The 14,159-nt window shown below is 40.1% G+C and overlaps 1 protein-coding gene and 1 non-coding gene across 5 annotated transcripts in view; both read left to right on the forward strand.

Annotated features, from left to right (window-relative positions):
• The window catches only part of LOC122564900 (transcription termination factor 1-like), a 37,563-nt gene that overhangs the window by 2,961 nt on the left and 20,443 nt on the right, over nucleotides 1–14,159 (forward strand). For all 4 annotated transcript variants that reach the window (XR_006316038.1, XM_043720334.1, XM_043720333.1 and 1 more), the window contains exon 2: nucleotides 9,306–12,037. Coding sequence is in view for 3 of the 4 variants with exons in the window: in XM_043720334.1 (XP_043576269.1) it covers nucleotides 9,535–12,037 (2,503 nt within the window). In the remaining variant the exon portion in view is untranslated. The remainder of the gene's footprint in view (nucleotides 1–9,305; nucleotides 12,038–14,159) is intronic.
• Nucleotides 13,052–13,180, forward strand: LOC122565037. The gene has a single exon (XR_006316070.1). It is a non-coding gene; the product is annotated as a small nucleolar RNA SNORA11 (small nucleolar RNA).

The following is a 14,159-nucleotide window of genomic DNA, read 5'->3' on the forward strand; positions in this document are numbered from 1 at the left end:
CCTGGGCTTTTCTTTACAATCTTTCTTAAATAGTGGCAACAAGCTAGCCAACCTCCAGTCTTCCGGCATCTCACCTGTCACTATCGATGATACATATATCTCAGCAAGGGGCCCAGCAATCATTTCCCTGGCTTTCCACAGAGTCCTAGGGTACACCTGATCAGATCCTGGGGATTTATCCACCCTTATGTGTTTCAAGACCATAATTCTATTAGTTTTAAAATAGTGATGGAAAAAGATAGACCAGATTTAAAAATTGAATTTCTAAATTGTAGAAAGGCCAATTTTGACCTTATATTAGGCAAGATCTTTCAAAAGCTGACTGGGGACAGATGTTCGCAGGTAAAGGGATGGCTGAAAAATGGGAAGCCTTCAGAAATTAGACAACAAGAGTCTAGAGACAGTATATTTCTGTTAGGGTGAAAGGAAAAGCTGGTAGGTAGATAGGATAATGAAGAAGGCATTTGGTATGCTTTCCTTTATTGGTCACTGTATTGAGTACAGGAGTTGGGAGGTCATGTGGTGGCTGTACTGGATATTGGTTAGGGCACTATTTGAATATTGCGTGCATTTCTGGTCTCCTACCTATTGGAAAGATGTTGTGAACCTGAAAGGGTTCAGAAAGGATTTGCAAGGATGTTGCCAGGGTTGGAGGATTTGAGCTACTGGGCGAGGTTGAATAGGCTGGCGCTGTTTTCTGTGGAGCGTCAGAGGCTGAGGGGTGACCTTATAGAGGTTTATAAAATCAACAGGGACATGGATAGATAAATAGACAAAGTCTTTTCCCTGAGGTGGGGACTCCAGAACTAGAGGGCATAGGTTTAGGGCGAGAGGAGAAAGATATAAAAGAGATCTACGGGGCAACTTTTTCACGCAGGGGGTGGTATGTGTATGGAATGAGCTGCCAGAGGAAGTGGTGGAGGTTAGTACAATAGCAACATTTAAAAGGCATCTGGATGGGTATATGAATAGGAAGTGTTTGGAGGAATATGGGCCAGGTGCTGATAGGTGGGTCAAGATTGGGTTGGGATATCTGGTCAGCATGGACGAGTTGGACTGAAGGGTCTGTGTCCGTGTTGTACATCTCTATGACCTAAGACATCCAGCACCACCTCCTCAGTAATATGGACATTTTTCAAGATGTCACCATCTATTTCCCCACATTTTGTATCTTCCAAGTCCTTCTCCACAGTAAATACTGATGCAAAATACTCATATTTCCCCCATCTTGTGGGGTTCCGTGCATACATAGACTGCCTTGCTGATCTTTGATGGGCCGTATTCTTTCCCTAGTTATCTTGATGTTCTTACTGTATTTATGAAATCCCTTTGGATTCTCCTTAACCCTATTTGCCAAAGCTATCTCATCACCCTTTTTGCCAGCCTAATTTCCCTATGTTATCTAGCATTCCCTACACCTACCAGCCCTGCCTTTCACTCTAATAGGAACATATTGTTTGTGGACTCTCATCTCATTTTTGAAGGGACGGCTGGAAATGGGAATCCTTTACCTGCGAACATCTGCACCCAATCACCTTTTGAAAGTTTTTGTCTATTACTATCAAAATTGGCCTTCCCCCAATTTAGAACTTCAACTTTTAAATCTGGTCTATCCTCTTCCCTCACTATTTTAAATCTAATAGAATTATGGTCACCAGCCCCAGAGTGTTCCCCCACTGACACCTCAGTCATTTGGTAAAAACAATGACTGCAGATGCTGGAAACCAGATTCTGGTCCAATGGTGCTGGAAAAGCACAGCAGTTCAGACAGCATCGAGGAGCTTCAGCAAAATCGACATTTCGGGCAAAAGCCCTTCATCAGGAATAAAGGCAGAGAGCCTGAAGCGTGGAGAGATAAGCTAGGGGGGGGTGGGGGTGGGGAGAGAGTAGCATAGAGTACAATGGGTGAGTGGGGGAGGAGATGAAGGTGATAGGTCAGGGAGGAGAAGATGGAGTGGATAGGTGGAAAAGGAGCTAGGTAGGTTGGACAAGTCCGGACAAGTCAAGGGGACTGGAAGTTTGAAACTAGGATGAGGTGGGGGAAGGGGAAATGAGGAAGCTGTTGAAGTCCCTCTCCTCCCTGACCTATCACCTTCATCTCCTCCCCAACTCACCCATTGTACTCTATGCTACGCTCTCCCCACCCCCACCCTCCCCTAGCTTATCTCTCCACGCTTCAGGCTCTCTGCCTTTATTCCTGATGAAGGGCTTTTGCCCGAAACGTCGATTTTGCTGAAGGTCCTCTATGCTGTCTGAACTGCTGTGCTCTTCCAGCACCATTGATCCAGAACCTAGTCATTTGCCCTGCCTTATTTCCCAAGAGTAGGTCAAGTTTTGCACCTTCTCTTGTAGGTACGTCCATATACTGAATCAGAAAATTTTCTTTACACACTTAGCAAATTCCTCTCCATCTAAACCCTTCTCACTATGACAGTCCCAGTCTATGTTTGGAACGTTAAAATCCCTTACCATAACACCCTTTTTTCCTTACAGATAACTGAGATCTCCTTACAACTTTATTTCTCAATTTCCTGCTGACTATTGGGGTGGGTCTATAGTACATTCCCAATAAGGTGATCATCCCTTTCTTATTTCTCACTTCAACCCAAATAACTTACCTGGATGTATTCCTGAGAATATCCTCTCTAAGTGCAGCCATAATGTTATCCCTTATCAAAAATGCCACTCCCTCTCCTCTCTCTACCCGTTTCTATCTGACTTACAGCATTTGTATCCTGGAACATCAAACTGCCAGTCCTGTCCATCCCTGAGCCACATTTCTGTAAATATTATGATATCCCAGTCCCATGTTCCTAACCATGCCCTGAGTTAATCTGCATTCCCTATTAGGCCTCTTGCATTGAAATAAATGCAGTTTAATTTACTTTGTCTCTGCTTTGTTCCTGCCTTCCTTGACTGTTTGACTTGCTCCCTTTCCCAACTGTACCAGTTTCAGACTGATCGCTTTCTTCACTATCTCTCTGGGTCCCACCCCCCACCTTACTCGTTTAACTTATCCCAAACAGCTCTAGTAAATCTTCCTGCCAGTATATTAATCCTCTTCCAATTCAGGTGCAATCTGTCCTCCTTACACCGGTCTAGAAGGATATGCACCTGCAGTTTCCTGTCCAAGCCAGATTCCTCACTTGGAACCGCATTTCCATTTAAAACTTGGTTAAAAGTCTGGAACTCTCTTCATACGATCACTGCGCATCTGTACCACATAGACTGCTATGATTCAGGGAGGCAGTTTACCATCTTCTTGAGCAGTTAAGAATGAGCAATGAATGTCAGTGATATTGATATACCAGGAATTAACCACAAAGTTATCAGGAAAGTTTAAAAATAGGCAATGATAGCAGCGAAGCTCCAGAGAAGATGAAAGATGAATCCTGAAGATTGGAAGGATGATGGGAATAGTTTTCAAGGATAAGGTAGAAAAATGCTGAAGTTTGATGAATCATTGATTTTATCATTGAAAGACATGAACAAATGAGGAAAACCTCTAATGTTACAAAATAGGCAGTTTATGTTTCTTTAAACTGTGATTTGTCTGACGGAGCAGTGAATGCTATGGCTCTATGAAAAAGAACTTGCAGCATTTAGCAATTATGAGAACCTACTTAGTTTTAAAACAATGTTTCCTGGCTTTGTCATCGTATTGATGCCCAAATGAAGATTGTGTGATATATAGAATAAATTTGCTGTTCTTAATTGATGCCCTGCGGTGACAAAAATAATTCAAGATCTAGACTTCACATTTTGAAGGATTATTTGCTCAAGATAAGCAGATGTAATGTTTAGATTGTAAAATTTCATTTCAGCCCTTATTCATACAGAATACTTACATACCCTGTATGTCCAACATACAGTATGAATGCATTACAGATTGTCAAAATTGTTGCTGTCAGGGTTGTTGTCATGGGTGACTTCAACTTCTCGAATATTGATTGGAACCTCCTTAGTGCAAATAGTTTAGATGGAGCAGATTTTGTCAGGTGTGTCCAGGAAGGATTCCTGACTCAGTATGTAGATAGGCCAACTAGTGAGGAGGCCGTATTGGATTTGGCGCTTGGTAATGAACCAGACCAGGTGACAGATCTCTTGGGAGAGCATTTTTGACGATAGTGATCACAATTCTCTGACGTTTACTATAGTCATGGAGAAGGATAGGAGCAGATAGTATGGAAAAGTTTTTAATTGGAGGACAGGAAATTACAATGTTATTAGGCAGGAACTGTGGAGCATAAATTGGGAACAGCTGTTGTCAGGAGAATGCATAACAGGAATGTGGAGGTTGTTTAGGGAGCTATTTCTGCGAGTGCTTGATACCTTTGTCACACTGAGACAAGGAAGGGATGGTAAGGTGAAAGAACCTTGGATGACAAGAGATGTGGAACATCTAGTCAAGAGGAAGAACGAAGCTTACTTAAGATTGATGAAGCAAGGAACACAGGTCTCTAGAAGGTTACAAGGTAGCCAGGAAGGAACTGAAGAATGGACTTAGAGTCATAGAGATGTACAGCATGGATACAGACCCTTCGGTCCAATTCGTCCATGCCAACCAGATATCCTAATCTAATCTATTCCCATTTACCAGCACTTGACCTATATCCCTCTAAATCCTTCCTATTCATAAACCCATCCAGATGCCTTTTAAACGTTGTAATTGTACTGGCTTCCATCACTTCCTCTGGCAGCTCATTTCATACACGCACCACCCTTTGTGTGAAAAAGTTGCCCCTTAAGTCCCTTTTTAAATGTTTCCCCTTTCACCCTAAACCCAACATAGAGCTAGAAGGGTACATGAAAAAGCCCTGGAGGATAGTATTAAGGAAAATCCCAAGGCATTTACGCTTATGTGAGGAACAAGAGGATGGCAAGAGTGGGGGTAAGGCCGGTTAGGAATAATGGAGGGAACCTACGTCTGGAGTCGAAGGAGGTAGGAGAGGTCCTTAATAATACTTTGCTTCAGTATTCACTACTGAGAGGGACCTTGTTGTTTGTGTGGACAGTGTGAAACAGGCTGATATGCTCAAACAGGTTGATGTTAAAAACAAGGAAGTGCTGGAGATTTTGAAAAACATGAGGATAGATAAGTTCCCTGGGCCAGATGGGATATACCCAAGGTTGCTATGGAAGCAAGGGAAGAGATTGTTGCACTTTTAGCAATGATCTTTGTGTCCTCACTGTTCACTGGAGTAGTACCAGATGATTGGAGAGTGGCAAATGTTCTTGCCTTGTTCAAGAAAAGGATTAGGGCTAACCCTAAGAATTACAGACCAGTCATCCTTACATTGGTGGTGGGCAAATATTGGAGAGGATTCTGAGAGACAGGATTTATGATTATTTGGAAAAGTATTGTTTGACTAGAGATAGTCGGCATAGTTTTGTGACGGACAGGGTATGCCTCACAAACCTTATTGAGTTCTTTGAGGATGTGACAAAACACATTGATGAAGGTAAGTGGATGTGGTGTATATGGACTTTAGCAAGGTGTTTGATAAGGTTACCCATGTTAGGCTTATTCAGAAAGTAAGGAGGCATGGGATACAGGGAAACTTGGCTATAGATACAGAATTGGCTGTCCCATTGAAGACAGAGAGTGGTAGTAGATGGAAAGTATTCAGCTTGGGACTTGGTGACCAGTTGTGTTCCACAGGGAACTGTTCTGGGACCTCACTTTGTGACTTTTATAAATGACTTGGAAGAGGAAGTGGAAGGGTCCTTAGTGTGGAGGGCTGTTCTAGGATGCAACGGGACGTTGACAGGATGCAGAGCTGGACTGAGAAGTGGCAGATAGAGCTCAACATGGAAAAGTATGGAGTGATTAATTTTGAAAGATTGAATTTGAATGAAGAATACAGGGTTAAAGGCAGGATTCTTGGCAGTGTGGAGGAACAGAGAGACCTTAGGGTCCACATTCATAGATCCCTTAAAGTTGCCACCCAAGTTGATAGAGTTGTTAAGAAGATGTATGGTGTGTTGGCTTTCGTTAGCAAGGGGATTGAGTTTAAATGCCATGATGTTATGCTTCAGCTCTATAAAGCCCTGGTTAGACCATACTTGGAATATTATGTTCAGTTCTCGTGACCTCATTATGCGAAGCTTATATGGAAGCTTTAGAGAGGGTGCAGAGGATGCTGCCTGGACTGGAGGGCATATCTTATGAAGAAAGGTTCAGGGAGCTAGGGCTTTTCTAATTGGAGCGAAGAAGGATGAGCGGTAAACTTGATAGAGGTGTAAAAGATGATGGGATGCATAGATAGAGTGGATAGCCAGAGACTTTTTCCCAGGGTGAATATGGCTATCCCAAGGGAGCATAATTTTAAGGTGATTGGAGGAAGGTTTGGGGAGATGTCAGAGGTAGGTTCTTTGCACAGAAAGTGGTGGGTGCGCGGAATGCACTACCAGCAGTGGTAGTAGAGTCAGATGCATTAGGGACATGCAAGTGACTCTTGAATAGGCACGTGGATGATAATAACATGAAGGGTGTGTAGGTCATTTTCATTTTAGAGTAGGATAAAAGGTTGGCACAACATTGAGGGATGAACGGCCTATACTGTGTTGGACTGTTCTATGTTCTTAAAAGTGCAGAGTAATTTGAGAAATTAAATTTCAAGATAAAATGGTGAGCAGATTTTAAAACTTTGAAGAAATAATGGGAAAGGGACCTTGGGAATACAGTGTGCTGAAGATTGTGTCTTTTGACCTGAGTTGAGAACTAAGGTGATCATTGCACATGTATAATGGTGGCAAAATTCTGAACAAAAAAAAAGGAATTTTGGTAACTCTTAATAAGTCACAAGTTAAGCCTCAACTGAAGAGCTGTGTTGTCTAGAATTGGGCAGGCTTTAGAAAAGAATTATTTTGAAAGTGTACAGAGAAGATTTATCTGTACAATCAGTTCAGTTTCATGGAGAGATGTAGGAAGCTGCAGTCGTCTCATAAGAGCAGAGAAGGCAATTGGGAGAGTTGATACCAGTGTTAAAAATCTTAAGGGCTTTTGGTAGAGTAGATGTTGAGAAAACTAGCTGATTCTACGGCAAAAGGGTCACTAACTCGAGGGGGAAGATTTAGCATAGGTAGCCAAAATTGTTTTTTTTTTGTTTAAAAGTTATGATCTGAAATGCACCACCCCAAAAAAGTGAAATAAACATAATAGTGTTTAAAAAAGAATTGGATAAACTGTAAAATGAAAATTATGTTAGACTGGAAATAGTGAATGGGACTTACTGAATAGTTCTTTGAAAGAGCTGTCACAGATGCAGTGGACTACAATGCTTCCTACATTGTTGATCCTAAAATTAAAGCTGCAGGAATTCTGCCCTTAATGTCAAGCAAGTATCCAGTTGAATATTTTAAAATGTTTTGTAATGGAAAAGATAGGGATGTAGAGCTAGGATCCATCAGTTCCTGTGTTGAAACTGAACCTGTACTTCTGTATATCTTTAATGAAGATCATTTAAAGCAGAAGAAAAAAAAGACCAAGAAGCTATGGGCTTTTTTTTCCTCTCCATTTTGGAGGCAGGGGAGGTGAAACCATCAAAAACGTTATGCATTTATTGTGATAAATATAACAAAGCCAAGAGACTGCAACGCAATGGAGTTGATTCACTGTGTGATGTTAGAGTCAAAGTTGGTGAGACAGATGACAAAGATAGACAATAATTAGTAGGCACAATGGAATAGAACAGGCAGAAGTTGGTTTCATATTAGTGGAGGACAAGCTTTATTTTTCTGCTTTTTAGGAGAGGAGAATTGCCCTCCTTATGTGGTTTGGTCTTGATGTGAACTTGACCACCACACTAACATAGTTGATTCTTAATTGTGCTCTCAAAAGGCTTTACAAATTGCTTATCAAACCTTAGAAGATACACGACTAATACCTTCCACGAACACCTTTTCAGGGACATTACAGATGCGCAATAAGTACTGTTCTCAACATTTAATTAAGACTTCTACTTCCTGTGTAGTGAACTCTGGATTTTTTTTAAAATTTGCTCATTGGAGCTTGGGCATTGCTGGCGAGGCCATCCCTAATTACCCTGGAGTAGGTAGGTGATAGTGAGCTACCTTCCTGAAATGCTGAAGTTCATAGTTACACCCACTGTGCTGTTAGGAAGGGAGTTCCAGGATTTTGACTCAATGCGCAATAGTGAAGGAACAGTGAAATTGATCTAAGTCAGGAGGGTGTGTGGCTTGAAAAGGAACTTGTAGATTGTGGTGTTCCCATACATCTACTGCCTTTCTAGGCGTTGGACCTGTTGGGCTTGGTAGGTGATGAAGGATGAAACTTGGATGGAGCACAGCTGAAGACAATATCAGCCTGCAATAATTACTATAAAATTCAAAAAGTTTTTCATTACTCTTGTCATCTGACATTTGGATGTTCCATTGGAGTCTGGACAGAAACCATAGAACAGGAGAATCGACGTTTCGGGCATGAGCGTCGATTCTCCTGCTCCTTGAATGCTGCCTGACCTGCTGCACTTTTCCAGCAACACATTTTCAGCTCTGATCTCCAGCATCTGCAGTCCTCACTTTCTCCCAGAAACCATAGAACTGTGTCACAACATGGCTTGGAAAGGGTGGACGTTAAGAAATTGTTTCCGTTAGGCGGGGAGATTAGGACCCATGGGCACAGCCTTAGAATTAGAGGGGGTCAATTCAGAACAGAAATACGGAGACATTTCTTCAGCCAGAGAGTGGTGGGCCTGTGGAATTCATTGCCGCGGAGTGCAGTGGAGGCCGTGGCGCTAAATGTCTTCAAGGCAGAGATTGATAAATTCTTGATGTCACAAGGAATTAAAGGCTACGGGGAGAATGCGGGTAAGTGGAGTTGAAATGCCCATCAGCCATGATTAAATGGCGGAGTGGACTCGATGGGCCGAATGGCCTTACTTCCACTCCTTTGTCTTATGGTCTTATAACAGGAAATAACTGTCCAACCTAGTCCTGCTGATTATACAGATGTGTAAAATATTCAAATGAAATTTTGAGAGTTTTTGTATGTAGAATTGATGGACTTACAAAAGGAATAAGGAATTGGTAGGTTTTGCTGTTTGTTGGTTTCATTCACCATCTTAATATAATTCTACATTAGAGATCTATTTCATCATGACATTTTCCTCTGCTGGACTTGGAAATGTGTGCAACTGTGTGACAAAATATTTTGAATGATCCTGTTGCAAATGCGTAAAAGAATCTCTCGATAATTTGCTAAGGGAGGAAAAAAGTAATTGAACTTTTGTATCATGCAAATACTTGTTTGGTTCAGACAATTTTTTTTTCCCCGTTTTTAGCAATAAGAAGAGAACAATCAAAGAGGCAGCAGCATGATGTGATATTTACTACAAAAGGCGGAAGCAGGGCGACAACACAAAGAAAGAAACATTCTCTGACGTCATTGAAAGCTCTCTTCCAGAGACTGCTACCATAGAAACTGACCAAGAGGTGCTTATCCCAGTTTAGCAGAGTCAGGTATACAGAAGCAGAAGAAAAAGATTGAAAAAATCTTCCAAGACTGTTACAATGGACACGGAACAAAATTTAAACACTCAATTGTATGTAGGTAATAGTGAAAAGAAACATAAGAAAAAGAAAGGATATTCTGCTTTGTTGTCGAAGTATGATAATTTGGAGACTGTTACAGTAGACACAAAACACGACTTAAGCGATTTTCTGTGTGTAGGTAACAGCAAAAAGAAACAGAAAAGAAAGAAAAACCATTCTGCATCATTAGAGGGCTGTGATAGTTCAGAGATACATACAGTGGACAGTGAACAAGACATAAAAAATCTCCTGTTTGTAGATAACAGTGAAAAGAAACATAAGAAGAAAAAGGATTGTTCTGCTTTGTTATTGGGGTATGATCATCTCGAGACTGTTCCAGCAGACGTTGAACAAGACTTAAACCATTTCACATCTGTAGGTAATAGCGGAAAAAAAAGGAAGAAAAAGAAAGACTGTTCTGCATCATTAACGGGCTGTGACAGTTCAGAGATACATACAGTGGACAGTGATCGAGACATAAACAATCTTCTGTTTGTAGGTAAAAGTGCAAAGAAACATCAGATAAAGCATTTTTCTGATTTATCATCAGGATATGATAATGTAGAGACTGTTACAGCAGAGAATGAACAAGACTTAAACCATTTCACATCTGTAAGTAATAGCGGAAAAAAACGGAAGGAAAAGAGAGGCCATTCTGCATCATTAGGGGGCAGTAACAGTTCAGAGATGCATGCAGTGGACAGTGAACAAGGCTTAAACAATATCCTGTTTGTCGATAATAGTGAACAGAAACATAAGAAGAAAAAAGATTGTTCTGCTTTGTTATTGGGCTATGATAATCTTGAGACTGTTCCAGCAGACACTGAACAGAACTTAAACCATTTCATGTCCATAGGTAATAGCGGAAAGAAACAGAAGAAAAAGAAAGATGCTTCTGCGTCATTGGGGGGATGTGATAGTTCAGAGATACACACAGTGGACAGTGATCAAGACATAAACAATCTCCTGCTTGTAGATAATTGCGAAAAGGAATGGAAGCATCAGAAAAATAAGAGGCGCAATTCTAAATTGGGAAATAAAGATGATGACTCAGATATGCAAAACCCCTGCAAATCTGATCTTGGTGAAAATAAACTACAGGGGAAGAAGAAAAAATATGCCGTAGCATTAGAACCATGTGATGTTTCAGAGACTGTTTTGGTTGATGATCAAGACTTACAAATTTTCCAGCTTCCACAGAGTAATAAAAACAAACTGAAGAAAAGGAAAAAAGACAGAAACAGTTCAATATTCAGTGAAGAATGCGACAGTTCAGATATGCAAAATCTTCAGTTAGGAGGTAATGGTGAGAAAAGAAAAAAAAATCATCTTTGTGGGTCACTGATAACGGAGGCTACAACGCACATGAGCTCTACAGAGATGAAGAAAGAGGGTCAACATTCTGAGTTGATGGGTAATCAAGGAAACCAAATGAATAAACTAATACATCATTCCTACTCAGGTGAGACTGGTGTTTCAGTCTCTGCGGTAAAGACTAAACAAATACTGCAAAATGCCGGATTAGTGGAAAATGGTGATAATGAAAGAGACCCCCATGTCACGGCAGTAAAAACTGCTAAAGAGATTACAACAAAAGAGACCCCGCACACAATACGGAATCCTGAGTTACTGACTAAAAGCAAGTGTCATTCCCATCGAACAGAAGAAAGAGTTAGGAAAAACTATTGTAAATCAGCAGAAGGTAGTGACGATTTGGAGACTTGTGCAGAGGCTCATCTAGAAAGTGCAATATCAGCATATGTTGGTGTTGATACAGAAACATCAACCAAAAAATGCAAAAGGAGAAAAAAGAAAATGCAGTTTGAGAACATAAACAGAGATGTCCCCCCCAGTGGATCTGAAATTCCTCAAAAGCCTATCAAGCAATGTAAAATAAGCAACATTTTGTCATTTGGAAATTATAGTGCAGACTTACTGGGAATAAATAATAAATCTTTCCAGAAACCTAAATTAAGTTGCAATGGAAGTGAAAATGTAGAGAAAGAAGCAAAAGTACCTTCCAAGGCTGTGAATATTAGTGGCGTTGCAGCAATCACTGGAGAGCAGATTGAGCAAATAGTGCATGATTCTAGCACCACTTGTGAAGAAACTGTTAAAACCTCCAAGAACTACATACAAAAGAGAGGCCGTCCACTTGGATGTAAGAATTCTGGCAGACCCAAAAAATTGACGCAGGATGGAACTACACAGTCTCCTGCAACTTTAAGAAGACAGAAAAATAAACAGCCACAGCAGCGTATGACAGAACTTAATAATAATGCTAGCATCACAACTGTTGAGAACTTTAAGTTGGAGGAAGTGCCTGTTTGTCAAGATAAAGCTAAATGTAGTCAGATGGACAAATCAAAATTGACTGAGCTGCTTAAGGACTATATCCCTAATGTGGAAAAGCTGACAAATGATACGCTGTATAGCATATATAAATATGACCTTCCAAGGTTTCAAAAGTTTAAAGCTGAAGGTAAGACTAATCACAGAACTATTGCTTTATTCACTTAGCAATACCAAGATTTATTGCTGAACAATTTGTTGGATAATCTTAGTCTTTCAGTTATAAAGTTCTGGTTCAATATATTGTGGAAACCGAGATTATTTAACATTATATGGGGAGGTATTGATGTTCTGAAATGTTAAACAAATGCTTAAAGAGTTCGCAATCAAAGTTATTCAACATCTTCATAGGGCAGATTTCCTCTGGTGTTGTCATTGCCTGCTGGAGACTTTTTATAAGAATGGTTGTTATGGCAAGCATCTTTCCAAGGGAAATTAATTATTCTCCTCAGAAACACACTAGGATAAGTATAAGCAGTGTTCTTCAATTGTGTTTCTAACTTTTTAGGGACAGTTGGATGGGATTATTTGGAGAAGGGGATTCTGGAATAAGGTGACATTAAAGAAGGAGGTTTTGGGGTCTGATAAAATTTGGAAATTCCAAGAGAACAATCCAACAGTTTGTGAAAAATATAAAGAATCCTGCGATTTGAATGTGAGGAGCAGTGGTGAAATGGATAGGAGAGGGGGGCAGGGGGAGTTGGAGTTTGGAAGAGAGTCCTCCAAAGGGAATGAGTGCCTTAAATGGAAATTTTGTCAGATTTAAAAAGTGGAAGCTGTCATTGTTGTGAAGGAATTGAAGATTCAGTATAACATTTATGGCAGAGGCTGGGAGACCAATGGAATGTGCCAATTAATGTTTGTACTCAAGATATTTATTTGTTCTCAATAATACTTGTGTTCAGGAGCTTAGTGTTCATAAAGCAATAATCAATGTTAATGAATCTTGCAATATGACTTCCACCCTTCTCGGCTGTTTATGGCCTGCCTGATTGGAATGCTGCGCTTAAACAGCAGTTTTCCACCATTTAATTGTAAGGATGGGTGGACTATGTGTAATTCCCTGGATATTTTTAGAAACCACTGTATGAGTGCGTAAGTTTGTACCTCTTTTTGTGAAGGTGGAACAAGGTTAACAGTGTGTTTGGTGTGCACAGAGCAGCTGCCTTGGAGATCCTGGGTGAGCTGTTTATACCGCACCATATAGAAACATGTTGTCAAATAGGAGGATGGATGAGTCAAATTCCATTCTGCTTTAAATGATAACAAACAATATTTATATTTTTAATGACATTTTTAAATATCTCAATTGTTCGCTTGGTATTGTTTAATTGTTAATGTTTTGCTCACCAGCTTATCTAGTGCCATCATTTAGAAAGTTGTGAAAAGTGGAGTTTGAAGGGGATGAATTATTTTAAAGAATTACACCTTGAGGATTGTGACTGCAGAAATAATTTTTACCATTTGTAGGATTTCTCTGTACATTACTAAAGATATTTGGTAAATAATCTATAATTGCCCATCAATTATTACCTCTGAATTAGAAGGAACATTATGTATTACTTTGAGACATCCTTCCTTCCTAAACAAGCGGATAAAATGCATTTGACCATACTGTATTCCATCCTTATGCACTGTAATGAAGTGTCTGTCTAGATTTCCTAGCCCACAGTAGATCATAAACTTGGAATGTTCAACGCTATGGTGAGATGTACCAGCTTAAATAAACAGACTTGTGATTATTCCCAACCTGCTTTAAATTAGACTCCATTAATTTCTTCACTGTGCTACCATCCTGCACTGAGGCAATATTCTATTTATCTATTAAAGTCAATCAAGAATACTCTGCTGTGACAGTTCAAATTAGGTGGTCAGATATTTATGCTCATGGCTTATTGGTAGCATCCTTCAACTTTACAGACTTGACTGCAAAATCTTGTACTGTAGTCCAGTACTGAGGGAGTGTTGCATTGTCAGAGGTGCCTGCTTTCATATGTTAAATTGAGACCCTTTCTGCTCACTTAGGTTCACATAACAAATCCTATGATAAGAAATACGGATGTCCTAGTCAATATTCATCCCTTGCAAAGCTTCACTAAAAACATCCTCTATTATCACTTAGCTTTTTGTGGCAGTTTATTGTCTGCATTATAGTGACCAACCTTCCAAAAATAAATTACTTAATTGGTGGTAAAATACTTAGGGGTCGTGAAAGGTGCTATGTCATAGCAGGTTTTCATTACTTTCCTACT

The sequence above is a fragment of the Chiloscyllium plagiosum genome, chromosome 30, assembly GCF_004010195.1.
Source record: "Chiloscyllium plagiosum isolate BGI_BamShark_2017 chromosome 30, ASM401019v2, whole genome shotgun sequence".
Lineage (NCBI taxonomy): Eukaryota > Metazoa > Chordata > Chondrichthyes > Orectolobiformes > Hemiscylliidae > Chiloscyllium > Chiloscyllium plagiosum.